The sequence below is a fragment of the Entelurus aequoreus genome, linkage group LG10, assembly GCF_033978785.1.
Source record: "Entelurus aequoreus isolate RoL-2023_Sb linkage group LG10, RoL_Eaeq_v1.1, whole genome shotgun sequence".
Classification (NCBI taxonomy): domain Eukaryota; kingdom Metazoa; phylum Chordata; class Actinopteri; order Syngnathiformes; family Syngnathidae; genus Entelurus; species Entelurus aequoreus.
Genome location: NC_084740.1, coordinates 15,837,794 through 15,859,687, shown reverse-complemented (window position 1 = coordinate 15,859,687; position 21,894 = coordinate 15,837,794). Strand labels below are relative to the sequence as shown.

At 39.2% G+C, this 21,894-nt stretch overlaps 1 protein-coding gene across 1 annotated transcript in view; it reads right to left on the bottom strand.

Moving 5' to 3' along the window:
- The window catches only part of oafa (OAF homolog a (Drosophila)), a 71,363-nt gene that overhangs the window by 5,837 nt on the left and 43,632 nt on the right, over positions 1 to 21,894 (bottom strand). Inside the window, exons 2-3 of the mRNA XM_062060199.1 lie at positions 7,732 to 7,866; positions 7,488 to 7,668 (exon numbers count right to left, since the gene is read on the bottom strand). Coding sequence (XP_061916183.1) covers positions 7,488 to 7,668; positions 7,732 to 7,866 — 316 coding nt within the window. The remainder of the gene's footprint in view (positions 1 to 7,487; positions 7,669 to 7,731; positions 7,867 to 21,894) is intronic.

Here is a 21,894-nt window from a genome sequence, read left to right as displayed (position 1 = left end):
TGGATTAAAAATGCCTTCACAGCTGAGAATCTGAGCCTATCTCAGCACACATATCCAGTAGCGGCCCTCCAAAAACGCTACGAGCACCTCAAAGACCTTCCTTTGCTGCCTATCCATCGAGCGCAACCGCTACTCCTCATAGGTTCTGATATGTCCCAGCTTCTTGCTCCTACAGAGCCGGTGCGAGCAGGCCCATCTGGCGGCCCCATAGCAGTCTGTACCAACCTAGGCTGGTCCCTACAAGGTCCGTCTGTGATTTATGCATCTTCCCATCAGCCTTCCTGTCTGCACGTTACCACTGAATCCCCATATACCGAACTTTTCAAGAATGTGGAACGTCTCTGGCAGATCAATACTCTCCCTTACGTCAGCGAGAAGATTGCATCTCGTTCCAAGCAAGACCAACAAGGTCTCTCTCTTTTACAGACTGACTCTAAGCGTGTACCTGTTGATGGTATCCAGCGCTACGCGACACCCCTGTTACGTCGCCAGCCAAGCACTATGCTATGTGTACCCTCAGATGCTGTAATGCCAAACTTGGGCAGCATTGAACGCAGGTTGGCCAAAGACACTCACCTTGCAACCTCTTATCGTAGAGAGATGGACAAACTTATCAAAACAGGATACGTTGCTGAGATTCCTTCAGAGGAGGCAGCAAAGAGTACTGAGTCGTGGTACGTACCACATCATATGGTGCACCACAATGGGAAAGACAGAGTGGTCTTCAACTGTTCTTTCTCCTACAATGGCCAGTCTTTGAATGATTATCTCCTCCCTGGACCAACGTTGGGCCCTACTATGATTGGGGTCCTCTTGCGGTTCCGATGTCATGCAATAGCCATAAGCGGGGATATCAAGTCAATGTTTCACCAGATCCGCTTACTTGACCATGATAAACCACTCCTACGATTCCTGTGGCGGAACATGGACAGGGAATCTAGAGCGCAGATCTTTGAATGGCAGGTCCTACCTTTCGGAACAACCTGCAGCCCCTGTTGTGCAGTGTACGCCTTACAGCAGCACGTCAGGGACTATGAGCCACCAGGCTCTCTGCTCATGCAAGTGGTTGAGCACTCCTATGTGGACAATTGCCTCCACAGTCTGAGTAAGGTTGAAGAAGCCAAAGCTCTAATTGACACTCTGCGTGAACTTCTTAGCAAGGGAGGTTTCGAGATCCGACAGTGGGCTAGCAACATGCCAGAAGTTGTGGCCCATCTACCACCTGATGCACGATCAGCAACTAGTGAGCTGTGGTTATCCAAAGCAAGTGATAACCTCCACAAACCCACTCTTGGACTATGCTGGGATTGTTTGAATGACACTCTGAGTTTCAAGCGTCACACAACAGAATCATCAGCTGCCACTCTTCGAAATGTCTACAGTGTCCTGGCCAAGCTTTATGACCCCCTAGGATTCATTGTACCATTTACCACTCGGTGTAAGGTGCTCATCCAAGATATGTGGAAGTCCAACCTTGGCTGGGACGACCAGATCCAGCCTGCAGATCTCCTTGACAAGTGGTCAACCTGGGAAATGATCCAAGAGCACCGCTGGAATAAGGGCCCGCACTTCCTTTACCTGCCAGAAAATGAGTGGCCCAATTTGCCTACATCTGACCTTGAACCGAATGCCACAGAGCTGAGGAAATCCGCCTTCGTTGGAACTATTTCCTGTGCTTCATCCACTCAGCTTACTGATTTCAGTAAGTTCTCCACATGGAAACAGCTTCTACAAGAGACAGCTAGCTCCCTTCATGGGGCGGCTGATGCTGGTGCTTCATCCCCACCTTCCGCCGTGGATTTTCTGCAAGAACGTAACAAGTGGAGGAACGATGGCAAGACCCTTTTGGCTGGTCAAGTTGTCTTGATAGTGGATCCTCAACTCCCCCGAGGATCGTGGCCTGTAGGACGGATCACTCACACATCCAGGAGCAGATGGACGGGTCTGGACTGCCAGAATACAAGTGAAGAATCGCACCTACCTTCGCCCAGTCGCCCGACTGATCATGCTTCCACCTCTTGATGACGAGGACACTACCTCATAGACTTTCTTCTAGTTTCAACTGCCATACGGACAGTTGGGGGCGGCTGTGTACGAAAGCCTATTGTGTGCCTTTAACCAGTTTTGTAATGTTCCTATGCATTTAAGTTGATAGGTCAATCTGTGACGTCATTTCCCCTTTAAAGCACGTCTTTGTCAGAATAGCCGGTTTCAATCAGTGGTGGCAGCCAGCCTTGTGTGCGTTGACGACTAAATACCACACACACACACACACACACACACACACACAAAACCATACACATTTAAATCTACCTTTCAACAATAAAGATGATTAAAGGATTCTCTGGCCGGAATCTGTCCATTGTGTCCCAACTCTAAAAGAACTACTATCCCTTCCTTACAACCACCATGAACTTTTTCAAATTTACTTGTAATCAGACCATATATTCGGTATATTATCTAATATACCAACAATTTTAAAAAGTATATGAATAAGAAGACATAATGAACCTTTTTTAGGCAACGACCATAAAAAAACAGAAGCTCAGTCGCCAGAATTCTACCGTAAAAAACAAAAACAGTGGTAGAGTTTTTCCATTTACAGTATTTTGCTTTAAAAACACCCATAAGCTTTGCCTTTTCTTACTCTTTTTCTGACATGTTGTAATGAGAAACTGAAAACTAGAGATGTGGGAAAAAATCGATTCGAATTAGAATCGCGATTCTCACGTTGTGCGATTCAGAATTGATTCTCATTTTTAAAAAATTGATTTTTTAAAAATTTATTTATTTATTTTTTTTTTTTTTTTAAACTTTAAATTAATCAATCCAACAAAACAATACACAGCAATACCATAACAATGCAACCCAATTCCAACCGAGCAACACTCAGAACTGCAATAAACAGAGCAATTGAGAGGAGACACAAACACGACACAGAACAAACCAAAAGTAGTGAAACAAAAATGAATATTATCAACAACAGTATCAATATTAGTTACAATTTCAACATAGCAGCGATTAAAAATCCCTCATTGACATTATCATTAGACATTTATAAAAAATTTAAAAAAAGAATAGTGTCACAGTGGCTTACACTTGCATAGCATCTCATAAGCTTGACAACACACTGTGTCCGATATTTTCACAAAGATAAAATAAGTCATATTTTTGGTTCATTTAATAGTTAAAACAAATGTACATTATTGCAATCAGTTGATAAAACATTGTCCTTTACAATTATAAAAGGTTTTTTCAAAAATCTACTACTCTGCTTGCATGTCAGCAGACTGGGGTAGATCCTGCTGAAATCCTATGTATTGAATGAATAGAGACTCCTTTTAAAATCGTGAAAATATCGTTTTTGAATCGAGAATCGCGTTGAATCGGAAAAAAACAAACTATTTTGAATCGAATTGTGACCCCAAGAATCGATATTGAATCGAATCGTGGGACACCCTGAGATTCGCAGCCCTACTGAAAATCATGTTCGAAAAAATTTTAAATTTACTGTGAAATTCTGGGGACTGAGCTGCCAGTGTTTTGCCACAAAATATACATTTTTTTTTTTACAATGCAGGTAAGATAATTGTGCCCTGCTTACAGTGAAGTATGGTGATGGCAGCGTTTTTATCTGGGGCTTCATGAGTGCAGTTTTCTTAGGTAAAACATGAATTCCAACAAGTAACATAGTGATCAGAGCACGATGACCGTCCTGGGGAACTGGGCCGCATGTAGTTCCTTTGCAGTCAGGTCAGACCTGCTCCAAGTGGTGTACTTCCTAATTCTAATTTTGTGCGGAATGCAACATAATGTGGGCATGTGGGAGTACAGTACAGCTGAAAACTAAACAAAGCCACAGCACTTTCTGACCTGAGCACATTTAAAAGCAAGCACACTGAACATTGTGCAATATTGCGGTCTACGGTTTTTTGTGGACCAAAGGGCACACCGGATTATAAGGCGCACTGCAGATGAGCGGGTCTATTCAGGTATTTGTTCATACATAAGGTGCACTAGATAATAGGGCGCATTAAAGGAGTCATATAAATTATGATTTTTTTCTAAATGTAAAAGACTTCCTTGTGGTCTACATAACATGTGATGGTGGTTCTTTGGTCAAAATGTTGCATAGATGATGTTTTACAGATCATCTTCAAGCCGCTTTCTGACAGTCGCTTCAGGATGCACCGTTTTGTGGGCGGTCTTATTTACGTGGCTCACCTTCGGCAGCGTCTTCTCCCCGTCATCTTTGTTGTAGCGGTGTAGCGTGCAAGAACGGGAGTGGAAGAAGAGTCAAAAGATGGAGCTAACTGTTTTAATGACATTTAGTTTTTAATTCAAGCATCTCCTCATCCGGAAACAACAACAACGCCCGAAATATTGTCCAGTGAAAAACCGTCTGACCGGAACTCTCGCATAACTAAAGTTCCTTGGGTGAATAATGTAAACTCACTACACCGGTATGTTTTAGCACTTCCATAGCGAGTTATGAGTAAGAACTTTACACTACTTTATATTAGAAATGGCAACAGTGGAGGGTGAATGTCCCATAACAAAAAGATAGAGAAAAAGAAGCTTATCCAATACGGCATCGGCACGGACTACAGTGGGGGGACGTGCGCAAATGTTCAGTACTTATGCAGATCTCAAATACACATCAGCAGGTACCAGAAGGTAAGAAAAGTTTATTTTGCATAATATTGCGGAACAAAACGGCAGATAATGTCTGCTAATGGGTGCCATTTTGCGGTCCTTATACACACACCATAGTTATACTTGTATCGCTGACTACGGTAGCTGTAATGGGCCGACAATCCATCAAGCGGTGTGGCTTCAAAGTCGTACTAAAACATTTTGACAGATTTTTGAGCGCCGCGTGTAATGTTCTTTATTTTTAATGGAACATTTTAAGTTTTGGTATTGTTTACTGGTTGTTTACTAAACACGGCCCAGAGGATCACCGCATGTCCTCTTACATCTCTAGGAGGACCTGTCTAAGAGACACTGCAGCAGGAGAGCAAACAGCATCCTCAGGGACTCATCCCACCCAGGTCACCACTGGCTTGAACTCTTGCCCTCAGGGAGGCGTTATAAGACCATCAAAGCAAGGACAAATAGATTTAAAAACAGTTTCTACCCTAGAGCTGTTATTGCCCTAAACTCTGCACGTACCTGAACACTCACCACTTTATTAACTTGCTTACCTCTGATAGAAATCTGCTGTGCAATATGTTTTTACCATTTTATTATGTTTTTTAAACAATTTTTATTTTTATTATTGTTTGTTGTCTTAAGACTATTTTATGTAGGTTGTTTTAAAAGCACTGAGCTGGATTGCGGTTCAATTTCATTGTTTCCATACAATGACAATAAAGGTATTCTGATTCTGATTCTAGTCTACACGTATCTCTTATGTGTGACTGCCATCTATTTGTCACACTTGTCATTACACTACATACCAAATGAAATTGCTTTGAGGTCGGTAAGCACAACCAGAATTATTCCGTACATTGGTCGCACCGGGTTATAAGGCGCACTGTCGGTTTTTGAGAAAATGAAAGGATTTTAAGTGCGCCTTATAGTCCGAAAAATACAGTATTAGCCCAAAATGCCCACATAGCGCGTGAAATGACAATACAATTCGTGTTTTATCTTTAACAATGTGCGTTTTTACATGCTACATGTTTTATCTGTGTACTTTTAACAACAATATTGACTTTAGTATTTTCTAACGATTTTATTTATCTTAAAGCACATACCAACAGTGGCAACCATAAATCATGAAGCATTTAATACAATGTCAATAAAGATTTATATTCTATTCTAACCTAATCCTAGAATATGGCAGGCTATATGTAATATATACAATTGTAAATTGTTCTTTCAGTGCAACAAGAAAAGCCCAATGTGTTTAATGTCTTTTAGTTTTTGTTTTAATCTTCTAAAATTGTTCTTTGAATGCAATAACAACCATATGTTTATTATATTGTAATAGTTTTTTGTTAGAATGAAGCCAAAAATGAAAGTTGTTTTGTGGTGCCCTTTATTTTGCAAAGTATCGAAACGTATTGAAAAACCACCGGTAGCAAAATATTGGTATCGGGACAACCCCACGACAAAATTAAAAAAGTACCGTATTTTCCGGACCGTAGGGCGCACCGGATTATAAGGCGCTTTCATGGTAAATTTACTGAGAGACATAAGTAAGAACTTTACACTACTTTATATTAGTAATAGCAACAGCGGAGGATGAATGTCCCATAACAAGAAGATAGAGAAAAAGAAGCTCATCGACTATAGTGTCGACACGGACTACAAAGGCGGACGTGCGCAATTTTTCAGGATTTATACAGATCCCAAATACAGATCAGCAGGTACCAGAAGATAACAAAAGTTGCTTTTGCGTAATATTGTGAAACAAAACGCCAGATAATATGTCTTACATTATACACACACCATAATTATACTCCCATGTAGAAGCACAGTACAATCCATCAAGCAGTGCGGCTTCATAGCTTACCAAAGTCGTACTAAAACATTTTGATAGATTTTTGAGCGCCGTGTGTAATCTTCTATATTTTCAATGGAACATAGAAAATGTTGGTGTTGTTAACTTGAGCCATTTTGCCATCATGGTACAGTCTACACGTATCTCTTATGTTTGACTGCCATCTACTGGTCACACTTATCATTACACCATGTACCAAATAAAATAGCTTTGAGGTCGGTAAGCAAGCAGAATTATTGTGTACATAAGGCGCACTGTCGAGTTTTGAAAAAATGAAAGGATTTTTAAGTGTGCCTTATAGTCCGAAAAATACGGTAATTAATTTACATAAAACTTGGTGGAGGGGAATTATTTTGCTGCCAATCTGAATTACAATTACTTTTAAACATATTGTTTGACTTTTAGTCAGTGGGAATTTGTCTGTTGTCACTGTTTAAGGGCCTTATAGTCCGGAAAATACGGTATGTTAGTGTTTACCATTGTTCTTTGTTTGACAAATTTCACTTGAGCAAGTATTTTTCTAACATTTAACACTACAAAATAATAAGTATGTGCTTTGATTCCTGCTGATATTGCATTGGATTAAAATCGGTCTCCGCCAATATCCGTATCGTATCAGAAGTGAAAAAATTGGATCGGGACCCCCCCAAACTAAGGCTTCTTCTTCATTCTTTGGCCTTTCAGGGAATTATTAATTAATTTACTGCCAATGTGCAGGAAGTATTAGGAAGGCAAACATACAAAAATAAAACACAGAAGCTGAGAGTACAATCACTAGAAAGATAATGCTAGGAGTCCTATCAGCTGCGCTAAGAGGACAGACGTGTCTCGATGCTATGAAGCAGAGATGTTAGCACCATGGTGATAAAGAGTGTACAAAAAGGGCGAATGTGGAGTATATGGAGAGAGAAGAGACTTTGGCTAAAGCCATCCTGTGACAGTTGCAGAGATAATGGAAGATAAGACCAAGCGTGACCTTTGTCCAGCCAGTGCTTGACGTCAGCCTCCCTGGTGTAGATGGCCTCTCTGGCCTCGCTGCACATGTTGTGGATGTGGCTGCTCAGCTGCCAGGCCCGACTCAGATTGACCACGGCGCTCATGGTCAGCTGCTCCAGGCCTCGGCGCTCCTCCGCCAAGCGGATGGCGTGAGGGTTTTTCTGCGATAAAATATAAATAAATCAGCACCTGGAATCACGTCTTGGCGTAAAAGATGCTCGTACCTGTCTGAGGCGGGCCATGGACTCGCTGGGGATGATCTCATTGCGGTTGAGGCGAGAGACGAAGCACAGGGCCTGGTACTGGTTCTGCCCTCTTTCCAGCTCGCCCAGGATTAGCGATTGGAATATTTTCACTTCCTGCCAAGAGAAGCCAGAGATGAGCAATAGCCGAAGTCGCTGGATTTTCCACAAGACATTTACATCAACATTGTTTGTACTTTGTGTGGTTGGTGAGCAATACCAGAACATCATGAAAAAGAACAAGTATTGTTTTCAGCGGCTGTTTGTTGCCTGGTTGCTTTGTTTACGCAAAAACAACATACTGTATTTTCCGGACCATAGGGCACACCGGATTATAAGGCGCACTGCCGATGAGCGGGTCTATTCAAGTCTATTTTCATACAAAAGGCGCATTAAAGGAGTCATATTATTATAATTTTTTTCTGAATGTAAAAGACTTCCTTGTGGTCTACATAACATGTAATGATGGTTCTTTGGTCAAAATGTTGCGTAGATAATGTTTTACAGATCATCTTCAAGCCGCTTTCTGACAGTCGCTTCAGGATGCGCCGTTTTGTGGGCGGTCTTATTTACGTGGCTCACCTTCGACAGCGTCTTCTCCCCGTCATCTTTGTTGTAGCGGTGTCGCGTGCGAGGACGGGGGTGGAAGAAGTGTCAAAAGATGGAGCTAACTGTTTTAATGACATTCAGACTTTACTTCAATCAATAACGGAGCAGCATCTCCTTATCCGTGGCTCACTAGTGCAACAACAACGCCGGAAATGTGTCCCGTGAAAAACCGTCCGACCAGAACTCTCTAATAACTAAAGTTCCTTGGGTGAATAATGCAACCTCACTACACCGGTATGTTTTAGCGCTTTCATGGCAAGTTTATTGACAGATATAAGTAAGAACTTTACACTACTTTATATTAGAAATGGCAACAGCAAAGGGTGAATGTCCCATAACAAGATTACCTTATATACACACACCATACTAATACTGGTATGTTGAAGCACAGTACAATCTATCAAGTGGTGCGGCTTCATAGCTTACCAAAGTCATACTAAAACTTTTTGATAGATTTTTCAGCGCCGTGTGTAATGTTTTATATTGTCAATGGAACATATAACATTTTGGTGTTGTTTACTTGAGTCATGTTGCAGTATACACGTATCTCTTATGTGTGACTGCCATCTACTGGTCACAATTATCATTTCACCATATACCAAAAAAATAGCTTCGAGGTCGGTAAGCACAACCAAAATCATTCCGTACAATATGCGCACCGGATTTATAAGGCGCACTGTAGAGTTTTGAAAAACCAAAAGGATTTTAAGTGTGCCTTATAGTCCGAAAAATACGGTAAACCATTTACATAAAACTTTGTGGAGGGGATCTATTTAGCTGCTTATCTGAATTAAAATGGCTTTTAAACACATTGTTTTACTTTTAGTCTGTAGGAATGTGTCTCTTGTTAAAGTTAAAGTTAACTGTTTAAGTACCAATGGAAAAGTTAAAAAAAAAAAATTAAATAGTGCAGTTGTGTTGATTTCTGTGAACCAGGATGTAGCCCACGGATATATAATTCATGCTGGCTTGCAAGTTGTAGATGGGTGGCAAATCTGCTAAGAATAATAATTCTGGTTCCTTTTACTAATTGTTTTCCAACAATGTACTTGACCTTTTTTGACGTTTTGCCATAGTTAGCATTATGTCCATAGAACTAAAACAACAACAAAAAGAGAATTGTACGTGCCCAGTGAGTAGCTTACCTAAATAATTCTGGTGTAAAGTTGAAGAAAAAAACCCAATTTTGAACCTTTTAAAAAAAAAAAATTTTGGTGCAAAATTCTTCTTTTATTTTAACAATTTCAACACTCATGGAGCAAAATTAGGAGAAAAAGTTTTGCACACATTTTTTTTTACAAAAATGTAAAGTTTAATTTTGAAAAATACATCAGCGCATTCAAGAAAAAATGGTTGATTATAATTCTAATTTGCTCCAATAATTATTTGGAATTTTCTGTTTTCACTTTTATATATTTAAAATTTGAGCTTCAGTTTTTTTCAGACTAAAATCTTATTTTTATAGTTTCATTTTTTTCCCTTTTAAGACCTTTCTTTTCCAATTTTTCAATGTTTTTCTTTTTCTAGATTCAGACTTTAGGCCTGAATTTGGCGTGAGGTGCGTGTCATCAACTGAGAGGGACATGGAATCATGACAGACAGTTAAGCAAAAAGATAGGGGGCCTTTCCCCTATCACGTTGCCTTCAGGGAACATAGGAACTTAAATAGTTCAACTCTACACTTTATGTACACAAGAGGTCCCCAACCACCGCCCCCAACTAAGGCAGTAACTATTTTTCTAAAAAAATATATATATTGTTGTAAAGCCCACAGTTTTCGCCTGTTTATGTCATGTTTCATTGTGATTTGTTGAGCATTCACTTTTCCACTTTAATTAGCCGTCCTTAAATGCACCAGAATTGTGTACTATGAGACCAAAGCAAAACCAATGTCACCAAATTCCCTATTTTAAGCTACTTTGGGTTCGTTTTGAAATGCGTGGCGCAGGATATGGAGCAAATCGGAGTATATTGGATAAAAATAGAATACAAATTAGGGAGGATATATGCTCACCATACAGATTTATTTTTACTATGCTAGCCTGATGGACTTCAAAGAGGCTAAGGACAGGAGACAACAAGACAGGAAAATGAATTAAATAAAAACAGGAGCCTATATGTCACATATTATCCCAGATTAAAGTTATTCTGTATTAATTTTTAAAAAAAAGTACCAATGATTGTCACACACACACTCGGTGTGGTGAGATTATCCTCTGCATTTGACCCATCACCCTTGATCACCCCCTAGGAGGTGAGCAGTGAGCAGCAGCGGTGGCCGCGTCCGGGAAGCATTTTTGGTGATTTAACCCCCAATTCCAACCCTTGATGCTGAGTGCCAAGCAGGGAGGTAATGGGTCCCATTTTTATAGTCTTTGGTTAGTGCTTTTAATTTCATGTTGTGCCTGTCGAGGTTTTATACACAATACACAATAAATGTCCTTTTTGACAAGCTGTCTCCCAGGATGCCACAACCCTCAGTTGATGAAACAAATGTCTAAATCTAAAAAAAAAAATGTGTACAAAACCAATATAGCTCTATAACCATTCAACCTGTCCACTGAATCATAAAATGGCATGGTCCTATCTTATACAAAACCCAAAACCAGTGAAGTTGGCACGTTGTGTAAATGGTAAATAAAAACAGAATACAATGATTTGCAAATCCTTTTCAACTTATATTCAATTGAATAGACTGCAAAGGCAAGAGCAAGAACAGCTTTTGCGGATCCGGCCATCTTGATTTCCAATCTTGTAACTGGAACACTCATGACTTTACTGTGACGCCATTCCCAACACCCGAGGTTAATGGAACGCACCATTACTCCTCTATGTTGTGTGCTAAAAAGTTTGAGTGCTGAAAAAAAAAATCGATTCACATCCGCAATGCTACTGTTATTTATTTATTACGATTCCAAATCAATTCATAATTTTTTTAAAATTTTCCTTGGGCCCTTACTACCTACGTTAGGGGTGCCCAAACATTTTGCCTCCAAGGGCCAAAGTGAAAATGTGGCAATGATTGTCACAAAGGTCATGTTCTGCTAATGTTTGCCATTTCCAGGGGTTGTTCTATAGCCAGTTCCTCCTAGATAGTTCAGTTCATCTCTTTCAACCTTTAGCCAGACAGATTTGACATGTGGAGGATGCTAAATTTGAAAGCGTTTAGGTTTTCATCACAGGACGTGGGCGAAGCATGGCGACCGAGATTATCCTTTTCCATAGAGCGTCAAAAAGTCACAACTTTACCGTAGAGGTTCTTAAATTCAAACGTAACCAGTTAGCATGTAAGAAACATTATTACGATTAAAACAAACTGTCAGCCCAGTCACCAGAATTTTACCATAACATTTCACACCAAATTACTGCAAATTGAAAAACTGTACCAATGTTGTTTTAATGCTAAAATTCTGGTAGTTTTTAATCGTAGAATGTATAGCCATTTTTTTTTTTTTTTTACAGTTTATGACTATAAATCATACCTGGGCAAATTAAGGCCCGGGGGCCGCATGCGGCCGTTAAGTTTTTCAATCTGGCCCGTTGGACATTCCCAAATAATTTTTTTTAGATTTTTAAGATGGAAAGTGTAGCTGCCATTATGATGTGCAGTGATGTTTTCAAATGACCGTAAGTCTTGAACGATACAAAGTATTTCAATGGTTGGAATCTACGCTTTTGCATGGTATACTAGTTACTATGGTAATCTAATTAGTTACTATTAGAGATGTCCGATAAATGATTTAAAATGTAATATCGGAAATTATCGGTATCGTTTTTTTTGTTTTTTTTAATAAATTAAATCAACATAAAAAAACAAGATACACTTACAATTAGTGCACCAACCCAAAAAACCTCCCTCCCCCATTTACACTCATTCACACAAAAGGGTTGTTTCTTTCTGTTATTAATATTCTGGTTCCTACATTATATATCAATATATCTCAATATAGTCTGCAACGGATACAGTCCGTAAGCACACACGATTGTGCATTCCTGGTTGTCCAAATTAGGCATAATAATGTGTTAATTCCACGACTGTATATATCGGTATCGGTTGATATCGGTATCGGTAATTAAGAGTTGGACAATATCGGAATATCGGATATCGGCAAAAAAGCCATTATCGGACATCCCTAGTTACTATGGTAATCTAATTAATTACTATGGTGATCTAATTAGTTACTATGGTAATCTAAGTCACAGCAGCTCAGACGAGGCACCAAGCAGTGTGGGTGGGGAGCGTTTCCACAGAGTGTTTCCAGAGCGGCCAGCCTAAAATGTGGGTGTCAGGGACAGACGCGGAAGGAGATTTTTACAACAAAGTTCTAAAGCTTAGTGATATATCAGATCGTAGGTGGGAGTTTTTTACCCTCCGCGTTCATATTTTGCTGTGTTTGTTGCATTTTCGCTTGATTGATGGAGAGGGGGTGTGACGTTCATATGTTGTCAATATTTAGTGTTTTATCGTTCATAGTAGGGATGTCCGATAATATCGGCCTGCCGATATTATCGGTCGATAAATGCGTTAAAATGTAATATCGGAAATTATCGGTATCCGTTTTTTTTATTATCTGTATCGTTTTTTTTGTTTTTTTTTTATTAAATCAACATAAAAAACACAAGATACACTTACAATTAGTGCACCAACCCAAAAAAACCTCCCTCCCCCCATTTCTTTCTGTTATCAATATTCTGGTTCCTACATTATATATCAATATATATCAATACAGTCTGCAAGGGATACAGTCTGTAAGCACACATGATTGTGCGTGCTGCTGGTCCACTAATAGTACTAACCTTTAACAGTTAATTTTACTCATTTTCATTAATTACTAGTTTCTACGTAACTGTTTTTATATTGTTTTACTTTCTTTTTTATTCAAGAAAATGTTTTTAATTTAGTTATCTTATTTTATTATTTTTTTTAAAAAGTACCTTACCTTCACCATACATGGTTGTCCAAATTAGGCATAATAATGTGTTAATTCCACGACTGCATATATCGGTTGATATCGGTATCGGTTGATATCGGTATCGGTAATTAAAGAGTTGGACAATATCGGATATCGGCAAAAAGCCATTATCGGACATCCCTAGTTCATAGTTAATATTGTAAATCCCACATTCTTTATTTTCATGTACATTTTGGGTGTCTCATTCAGTAAAAAAAATTAAATTAAATTCCGTTTTTTAAGGCGGTCTGTCGTTTTTAGCATTCAATCAGACATTATTGTGAGGTTTTGTATTAGTGATCCTAAAAACCAGATATACCGGCACTGGGACACATTTTTTCACAAAAGATGGTCCGATACTCTCCCGTGCTACAAAATGGGGAAAACATGCACTCTTCCTGTTTCACGTGGAACAGTAGAAGTAGGAAAATTGTGATAGTGGAGAATCCATGAAAGAAAAAAAAAATCCTTGTTGCTCTTGGCAAGTATGCGAGAGATCTGGCGCCAAACCCAAGGCCATAAAGAGTCTGTCTGTGCAAAGGATGATGGGAAGCTCCAGCTAGGAGAGCAGACCTGTCCTATTCATCTGACATCTCCCCCCTTCACCACCCTCTTACAGCTTTAGCCCTAGACCAGTGGTTCTTAACTTTGTTGGAGGTACCGAACCCCACCAGTTTCATATGCGCATTCACCGAAGCCTTCTTTAGTGAAAAATAAAATGTGTTGGTTTTTTTAATTCAAGACAAAGTTATGTTTTTTTACTGGTGCACAAAATGAAGTGTGCATGAACATCACCTTGTTCAAAGAACAAAACCAACATAGTGCATGAAATCACAACAAATTACACACCTGCAAATCAGTGTGACTTCTGCTGTTGCCGTATCCATAATACGCCGATAGGGAGAAGTTTTTATTTACACAATGAGTCGGGTGTGTTTAGACCTCCGCGGCGGAGGCTCCGCCGAACCCCTGAGGCCGACTCACCGAACCCCTAGGGTTCGATCGAACCCAGGTTAAGAACCACTGCCCTAGACAGACCCCCCCACCCCTTCAAAAAAAAACACCACTCCTCCGCTTTTCACACTGCCATACGAAGCAAACAGGCTGCGGAGGAGAAGCTCCCCCACCTCCCCTCAAATAAACATCCCCCAGATAACCCCTAATGAGCTCTGCTCCCATTTCCTGCAAGCAAAACAAAAATGCAACCCCCACCCCGCCTCACAGAAAGCTTTTTTTTTTTTGCTTCGCATGTTGCTCTTTATTTTTTTCCGTCAGTTGCAGCTGTCTGACAGGCACACAATAAGAGCAAACACATATCACGTGACGCCATTTGACCTTTAGGGAGCAAATGACTCAGCAAATATTGCTGCAGGGGCTTTTTTGTGACATTACTCTCACAGGTCTGTGTGACATGTGGGAGACACACAGGAAATAAGAAGAAACTTATTTCGATTGGAGCAACAGTGGGAGATATTGTTTTTACTTGTTGGATTAGTTGGAACAGGGATGTCAAACTTGTTTTCATTGAGGGCCACGTCACAGTTACGGCTGCCCCCAGAAGGCCGCATGTAACAGTGAATACTATAATTACCGTATTTTCCGGACTTTAAGGCGCACTTAAAATCCTTTTTTTCCCTCAAAACTCGACAGTGCGCCTTATAACCCAGTGCGCCCAAAGCAGGGGTGTCCAAACTTTTTCCACTGAGGGCCGCAAATGAAAAAATTAAAGCATGTGGGGGCCATTTTGATATTTTTCATTTTCAAACCATAACAAAATATATGGATTTTTAAAATGTATTTTACCTTTAGGGGTCCTGAAGACCATAAAGGGTCTCAGTTATTAAAATGTTAAAAATAAGGCTAATTTGTATTATTATTTTTTATTTAACGCTTACAGTAAATCTCTATATCAACTTATATAAAAAAAAAGGGTTTATGTCTTTTCTGTCAAAATCAACTTTGTTTTTTATAGTAAAACTGAAATATGCAGTATTTAGTAATTAGAGCCCTAAAATATCAATAATGCAGGACACCATTGATTTTAATTATTTCATATTTTTGAGTCATCACAGTGAAAAGATAAATAAAACACCACTAAATATATTTGGGATCCAAAAGGTGCCCCACTCATAAAGTGATACATTTTTCTTAGTTTTTTTTAAATTTTACTTTCAACACTTAAGTTACGAGATCAACTTCAGTTATATCTGTCGATTTTACGTTATAACTATTATTTTGTTTGTGTTATGCTCTTTTGTCAAAGAAAACTTTGTTTTTATATGTCAACTATACAATATATGCAATATTTACCACACAAAACATTTTAAAGTGAAATATTTGAACTAATTGGAGCTTTGAGAATAACTAATTATAACATGGATTTTTTGTCTTTTTTTTTTTTGAGCAGTGGCAAAAAAAGAAAAAGAAAGAAAGACAAAAGAAAAAAAAACAGCCTGCATGGCAGCTTTGTGTCAAAATTGCAACTTTTTTTCGTTAGATTTCATCTCATTCCACTTTTTTTAATGTTCATTTTTATTTTTTGCAATAGCATTTCCAGAATGTGTGGCGGGCCGGTAAACAATTAGCTTCGGCCGCAAATGGCCCCCGGGCCGCACTTTGGACACCCCTGGCCTAAAGTATGCAATAATTCTGGTTTTGCTTACCGACCTCGAAACACCTATTTGGTACATTGTGTCATGATAAGTGTGACCAGTAGATGGCAGTCAAACAGAAGAGATACGTGTAGACTGCAATATGACTCAGGGAAACAAAACCAACATTTTATATGTTCCGTTGAAAATATAGAATATAGAGTGTTCAAAAATCTATCAAAATGTTTTAGTACGACTTTGGCAGGCTATTAAGCCGCACTGCTTGATGTGCTTCAACATAGGAGTATTATTATGGTGTGTTTATAAGGTAAAACATTATCCGGCGGTTTGTTTTGCAAAATTATGCAAAAGCAACTTATCTTACCTTCTGGTACCTGCTGGTCTGCATTTGGGATCTGCATAAATCCTGATAAATTGTGCGAGTACGCCTTTGTAGTCTGTGCCGACGCTGTAGTCGATAAGCTTCTTCTTTTTCTCTATCTTCTTGTTATGGGACATTCATCCTCCGCTGTTGCCATTTCTAATATAAAGTAGCGTAAAGTTCTTACTTATATCTGTCAGTAAACTCGCCATGAAAGCGCTAAAACATACCGGTGTAGTGAGTTTACATAATTCACCCAAGGAACTTTGGTTATTAGAGAGTTCTGGTCGGACAGTTTTTCACGGTACACATTCTCCTTTAATGCACCTTATAATCCGGTGCGCCTTATATATGAAAAAAGATCGAAAATAGACGATTCATCGACAGTGCGCCTTATAGTCCGGTGCGCCCTATGGTCCGGAAAATACGGTATATAAGGATTCGCCTCATTCATTTCATTGTTTTATTTTTTTTACGGACACTGTAAAAAAATATCACGTGACTGGCAAAGCAGACTGTATCAGTTATTGTCCACCATGTATGTCGCAGACTCAACGTCTAGGTCCAGAGTATATAAAGTCACCAAAAAGAAATGGACGATGAAGGTGAAGGCAAAAGAGTGAGGAGTGTCCTGACCAGATATCTAGATCCCTAGATTGATTGATGTAAAATGTTCTTTATCACATTGTGCACTTTTACATGTCCAATAAAGATTTGATTATTTATAATGTCTCAGGTGTGATTCACTACAATAGGGCCCCACAGCACACTGGATTCCAGTTAATTGAAATAACACAATACTGGATATTGTTCAGATAACTTAAGTTTAATTTAAGAACTTGCACACAAAGCAACACTGGAGGTGACTATGTCGTGCGCACTTTGCACGCATGCGTACTAAGTCGCGTTGCACCAGCTGACGGAGGGTGTGGGGGGTCTTCAACGACCATTGTTTGTGTGTGGACAAGGATAAGGTTAGGTGGGATTTACCCTGGATAACCTTAGCCGGCTTAGGCCATGTCTACACTAAGTCGTTTAACCCTTTAAACAAATAATTATTTAGCCTATGCCCCGTTTCAGCCACACTAACCCATCGTTTAAGGTCCCCCTCTTCAGATAATTTTTACACGGGTAAGTCCGCCGTGTATTTCTTGAATCTCCTGCACTTAGCTTTGTATGGACTCATTGATCATTTACAAACTGAGTTCGGAGAGGAAGTGACGCCAGAAAGAATGCGCCCCACACAGGAAGTGACGTCAGAAAGAACGCGCCACAGCCAGCTTATAATAAAGCGGTTACGTAACTCGCAGCTAACCACTGGCAATATGGAGGCGAGTCATCCAGACATGCCCGTGTTTCTCCTCCTTCTACATGTACAGACACTTGTGGAAATCACACAAGAATACCTTAAGAGAAAGCGATTGCAGCTATTTGGGATACAACACTTCTCAGACGGCAAGATAACTTTCCAATGTCCAGGTCAGCGGGTATTGTACTTACCGAAAAACTTTGTCCAACAAGAATGCGGGCACCCGTGGATGTGATAAAAAAGGTAGCGTGTGCTTTGTATTACCTGGCCGTCGAGGGAAGACTACGGAAAACGACGAATGCTTTTGGACTGGCAAAGCAGACTGTATCAGTTATTGTCCGCCATGTATGTCACGGACTCAACGTCTAGGTCCAGAGTATATTAAGTCACCAAAAACGAATGGACAAGGAAGGTGAAGGCAAAAGAGTGAGGAGTGTCCTGACCAGATATCTAGATCCCTAGATTGATTGTTGTTAAATGTTGTTTATCACATTGTGAACTTTCGTGTCCAATAAAGATTTTATTATTTTATGATGTCTCAGGTGTGATTCACTACAACAGGGCCCCACAGCACACTGGATTCCAGTTAATTGAAATACCACAACACTGGATATTGTTCAGATAAGTTACATTTAAGAACTCGCACACAAAGCAACACCGGAGGTGACTATGACGTGCGCATTTTCCGCGCAGGCGTACTAGGTCGCGTTGCACCGCATACTTGCCAACCCTCCCGAATTTCAGTGCCTCGCCCGAAAATCTCCCGGGACAACCATTCTCCCGAATTTCTACCGATTTCCAGCCGGACTTAAGGCACGCCCCCTCCAGGTCCGTGCGGACCTGAGCGAGGACAGCCTGTCGTCACGTCCGCTTGGCCAACCAAAAAGTAACCACAGAACACTATAGTGTTCTGTGGTTACTTTTTGGTTGGCCAACGGTTTACGTTGTATTGCGAACCCTGACGGCAAGTGTGGGAGTCGGTTCTGAATTATGAAGCAAAGAGACGTAACTTCATGACCTCGCCTGGTTATTGACTCCAACCCAGAATATTACACTGCCCATACCTACGCTCCTTCAAAGGCTGTGCTACTGGCTGCAAAGCATTGCACTTTCAAATACAACAATGAGCAGAGAGGAGTGTTATGTGTGTATATGTGTAAATAAATGAACACTGAAATTCAAGTATTTATTTTATTTATATATATATACATATATATATACACACACACCGGTATATATATATATAAAAGAAATACTTGAATTTCAGTTCATTCTAGCTATAAATATACTCCTCCCCCCTTAATCCCCCCCCCCCAATCTCCAGAATTTGGAGGTCTCAAGGTTGGCAAGTATGTTGCACAGGCTGACGAAGGGGGGGAGGGGGTCTTAAACGACTATTGTGTGTGTGTGGATAAGGTTAGGTGGGATTTACCATGGATAACCTTAGCCGGCTTAGTGTAAACGGGGCCTTAGGAAAGACACTTTTAAACGGTCTAAATCCTAGTATCACGGTTAAACCTTGGCTAACAGACCTCGAATACACTACTGTAGGACCTCGGGGACTTATTTTAAACACAGTCCTAAGTAACTTTTTAGCAGGAATGAATCAAAAAAGTAATGGTGCAGAGTATTTTAGTCCTGCTATCCAAACCAAGAAGTGACCTGCTACAAAACAAACAAACTCAACACAGCTATGAGTTTTTCTGTTGAATTTGTCTTTTTTTTCCGTTGGAATCCCAAAGGAACCATGCTTCATTTTTGTCAGAGCGCAAGCAGTGTCTTTGTTACAACTTACTCTTCTGAATACTACTTTTATTGAAGTACGCAAGTGATAAATGAACAGAGTCACCCATGTAAAGAGAAAAAAAGGTCAACAGAGATAACAGTGAGAATGCCATTTGCCAGCAACTTTAAGACCTCCCGTATTGTACACACATGGTGCTACACTGGGACTGTGTGTATGTGTGTGTATGTGTAGCCTGGAGAGAAAAAGCAAAGGAGAAGGCATTAATGTCAGCCACATGGATGTGCCTCAGGGCTGGCTCGGTAATTACAGAGGAAAGAGTTGCTGTACCAACTCTGTGTATATGGAAGACCGCTGTGTAGCGACTACAGTGTACACACACATCTATAAATCCTCTCGTCTTGTGTGTCATTATGAGTACACATGAATGATTATCTGCCTCCACAGCCCGCTATTTGGACAGGGGCCAAAAAAGGTCGAGACGCGGAGACTCACAATGGAGAGCTTAAAAAGAGAAGTTTCGGAAATGGAATTAACGATGCTTCATTAAGCAAGAAAACATATCAAATGGGTTACTAGCCCTGTAATCGAATAAGACACATGTCTTCAATAGGGAGTTCCTTAAACTAAATTATAAAATCAAACTAAAGGGTGAATGTCTCTGTGCATGTTCTAAACTCCTGTTTCAATACAGTTGTCATACTAAGCGGATGAAGGTTGCTGAAGATTTGTGCTGCAGTGGTCTCTTATGGATAAATAGCTCATGACTGTCAGTGTTTTCCATATGTGCATTTAATTGTGGCGGGCTGGCACAAGTAAATTTAAGGCTGCCACAAGTAAAAAAACAACAACATATTAAGATAAAAATCCTATTAAAAAAATCACAGATTTTGCAATACAGTAAGTAACAGGTGATATACAGTAAGTGCTTCTATCTCCCGCCATCATGTTCTACAAGCTTTTTGTTATAAAAGTAACAGTTTGAGAAAAATGCTTCAGTAGTTCGTCAGCACGCACAGTGGCGTGGGTCCTCATTGAGGAGTACAAAGTTAGCCGTCACTATTCGTTTTTTCAGAGTTTGGGGAATAAAGTATATGCCAAGAATAGAAATGCACCTGGTGTTTTATGTCAATTTTGTTCCGTTAGAATCTCAATTGATTGGCCGCTACGGCACGGCCCAAGGGTCAAAAAGGAAGTGTTCACGTTAATTGGCCATAAAAAAATTAGTGCCGTGATTAAAATTCATAGTAAACACACACACACATACAGTATATATACACATAATATATACCGTATATACACACACACACATATATATATATATATATATATATATATATATATATATATATATATATATATATATATATATATATATATATATATATATATATATATATATATATATATATTAGGGATGTCCGATAATATCGGCCAGCCGATATTATCGGCCGATAAATGCGTTAAAATGTAATATCGGAAATTATCGGTATCGGTTTTTTTATTATCGGTATCGTTTTTTTTCTTTCTAAATTAAATCAACATAAAAAACACAAGATACACTTACAATTAATGCACCAACCCAAAAAACCTCCCTCCTCATTCACACAAAAGGGTTGTTTCTTTCTGTTATTAATATTCTGGTTCCTACATTATATATCAATATATATCAATAGAGTCTGCAGGGATACAGTCCGTAAGCACACATGATTGTGCGTGCTGCTGGTCCACTAATAGTACTAACCTTTAACAGTTAATGTTACTCATTTTCATTAATTACTAGTTTCTATGTAACTGTTTGTATATTGTTTTACTTTCTTTTTTATTCAAGAATTTTTTTTAAATTTATTTATCTTATTTTATTTTTTATTTTTTTTTTAAAAGTACCTTATCTTCACCATACCTGGTTGTCCAAATTAGACATAATAATGTGTTAATTCCACGACTGTATATATCGGTTGATATCGGTATCGGTTGATATCTGTATCGGTAATTAAAGAGTTGGACAATATCGGAATATCGGATATCGGCAAAAAGCCATTATCGGACATCCCTAATATATATATATATATATATATATATATATATATATATATATATATATATATATATATATATATATATATATATATATATATTTACACACACACACACACACACACACACACACACACACACACACCATATACAGTATATGGCATGATAACAGCAAGATATTTCTGTGTAACAGAGGAGTGACTGACTGATGACTTATTCTTCAATTTCTGATTTTTAACATGACACTGTACTGTTTGTGTTTAAAGTTTTTGGCACACTGTTTTAGCAAGTGTCACGCATTCTGCTGTATGTGTGCTTGGTTCCCTTTTTTAAGGAACACTAAAAAATGTTTAATTGTTCAAGTTGAGTGATAGAAATTCCTAAAATGCCATGGAAAGGGCAAAAACTAAACGCACAATACAAAACATTCAAAATATGACTGATAGATAGATTGCTAAAAATATTATGACAGACCACCTCAAACTGAATGAAATGTTGCATCCTTTTCGCTAATAAAAACA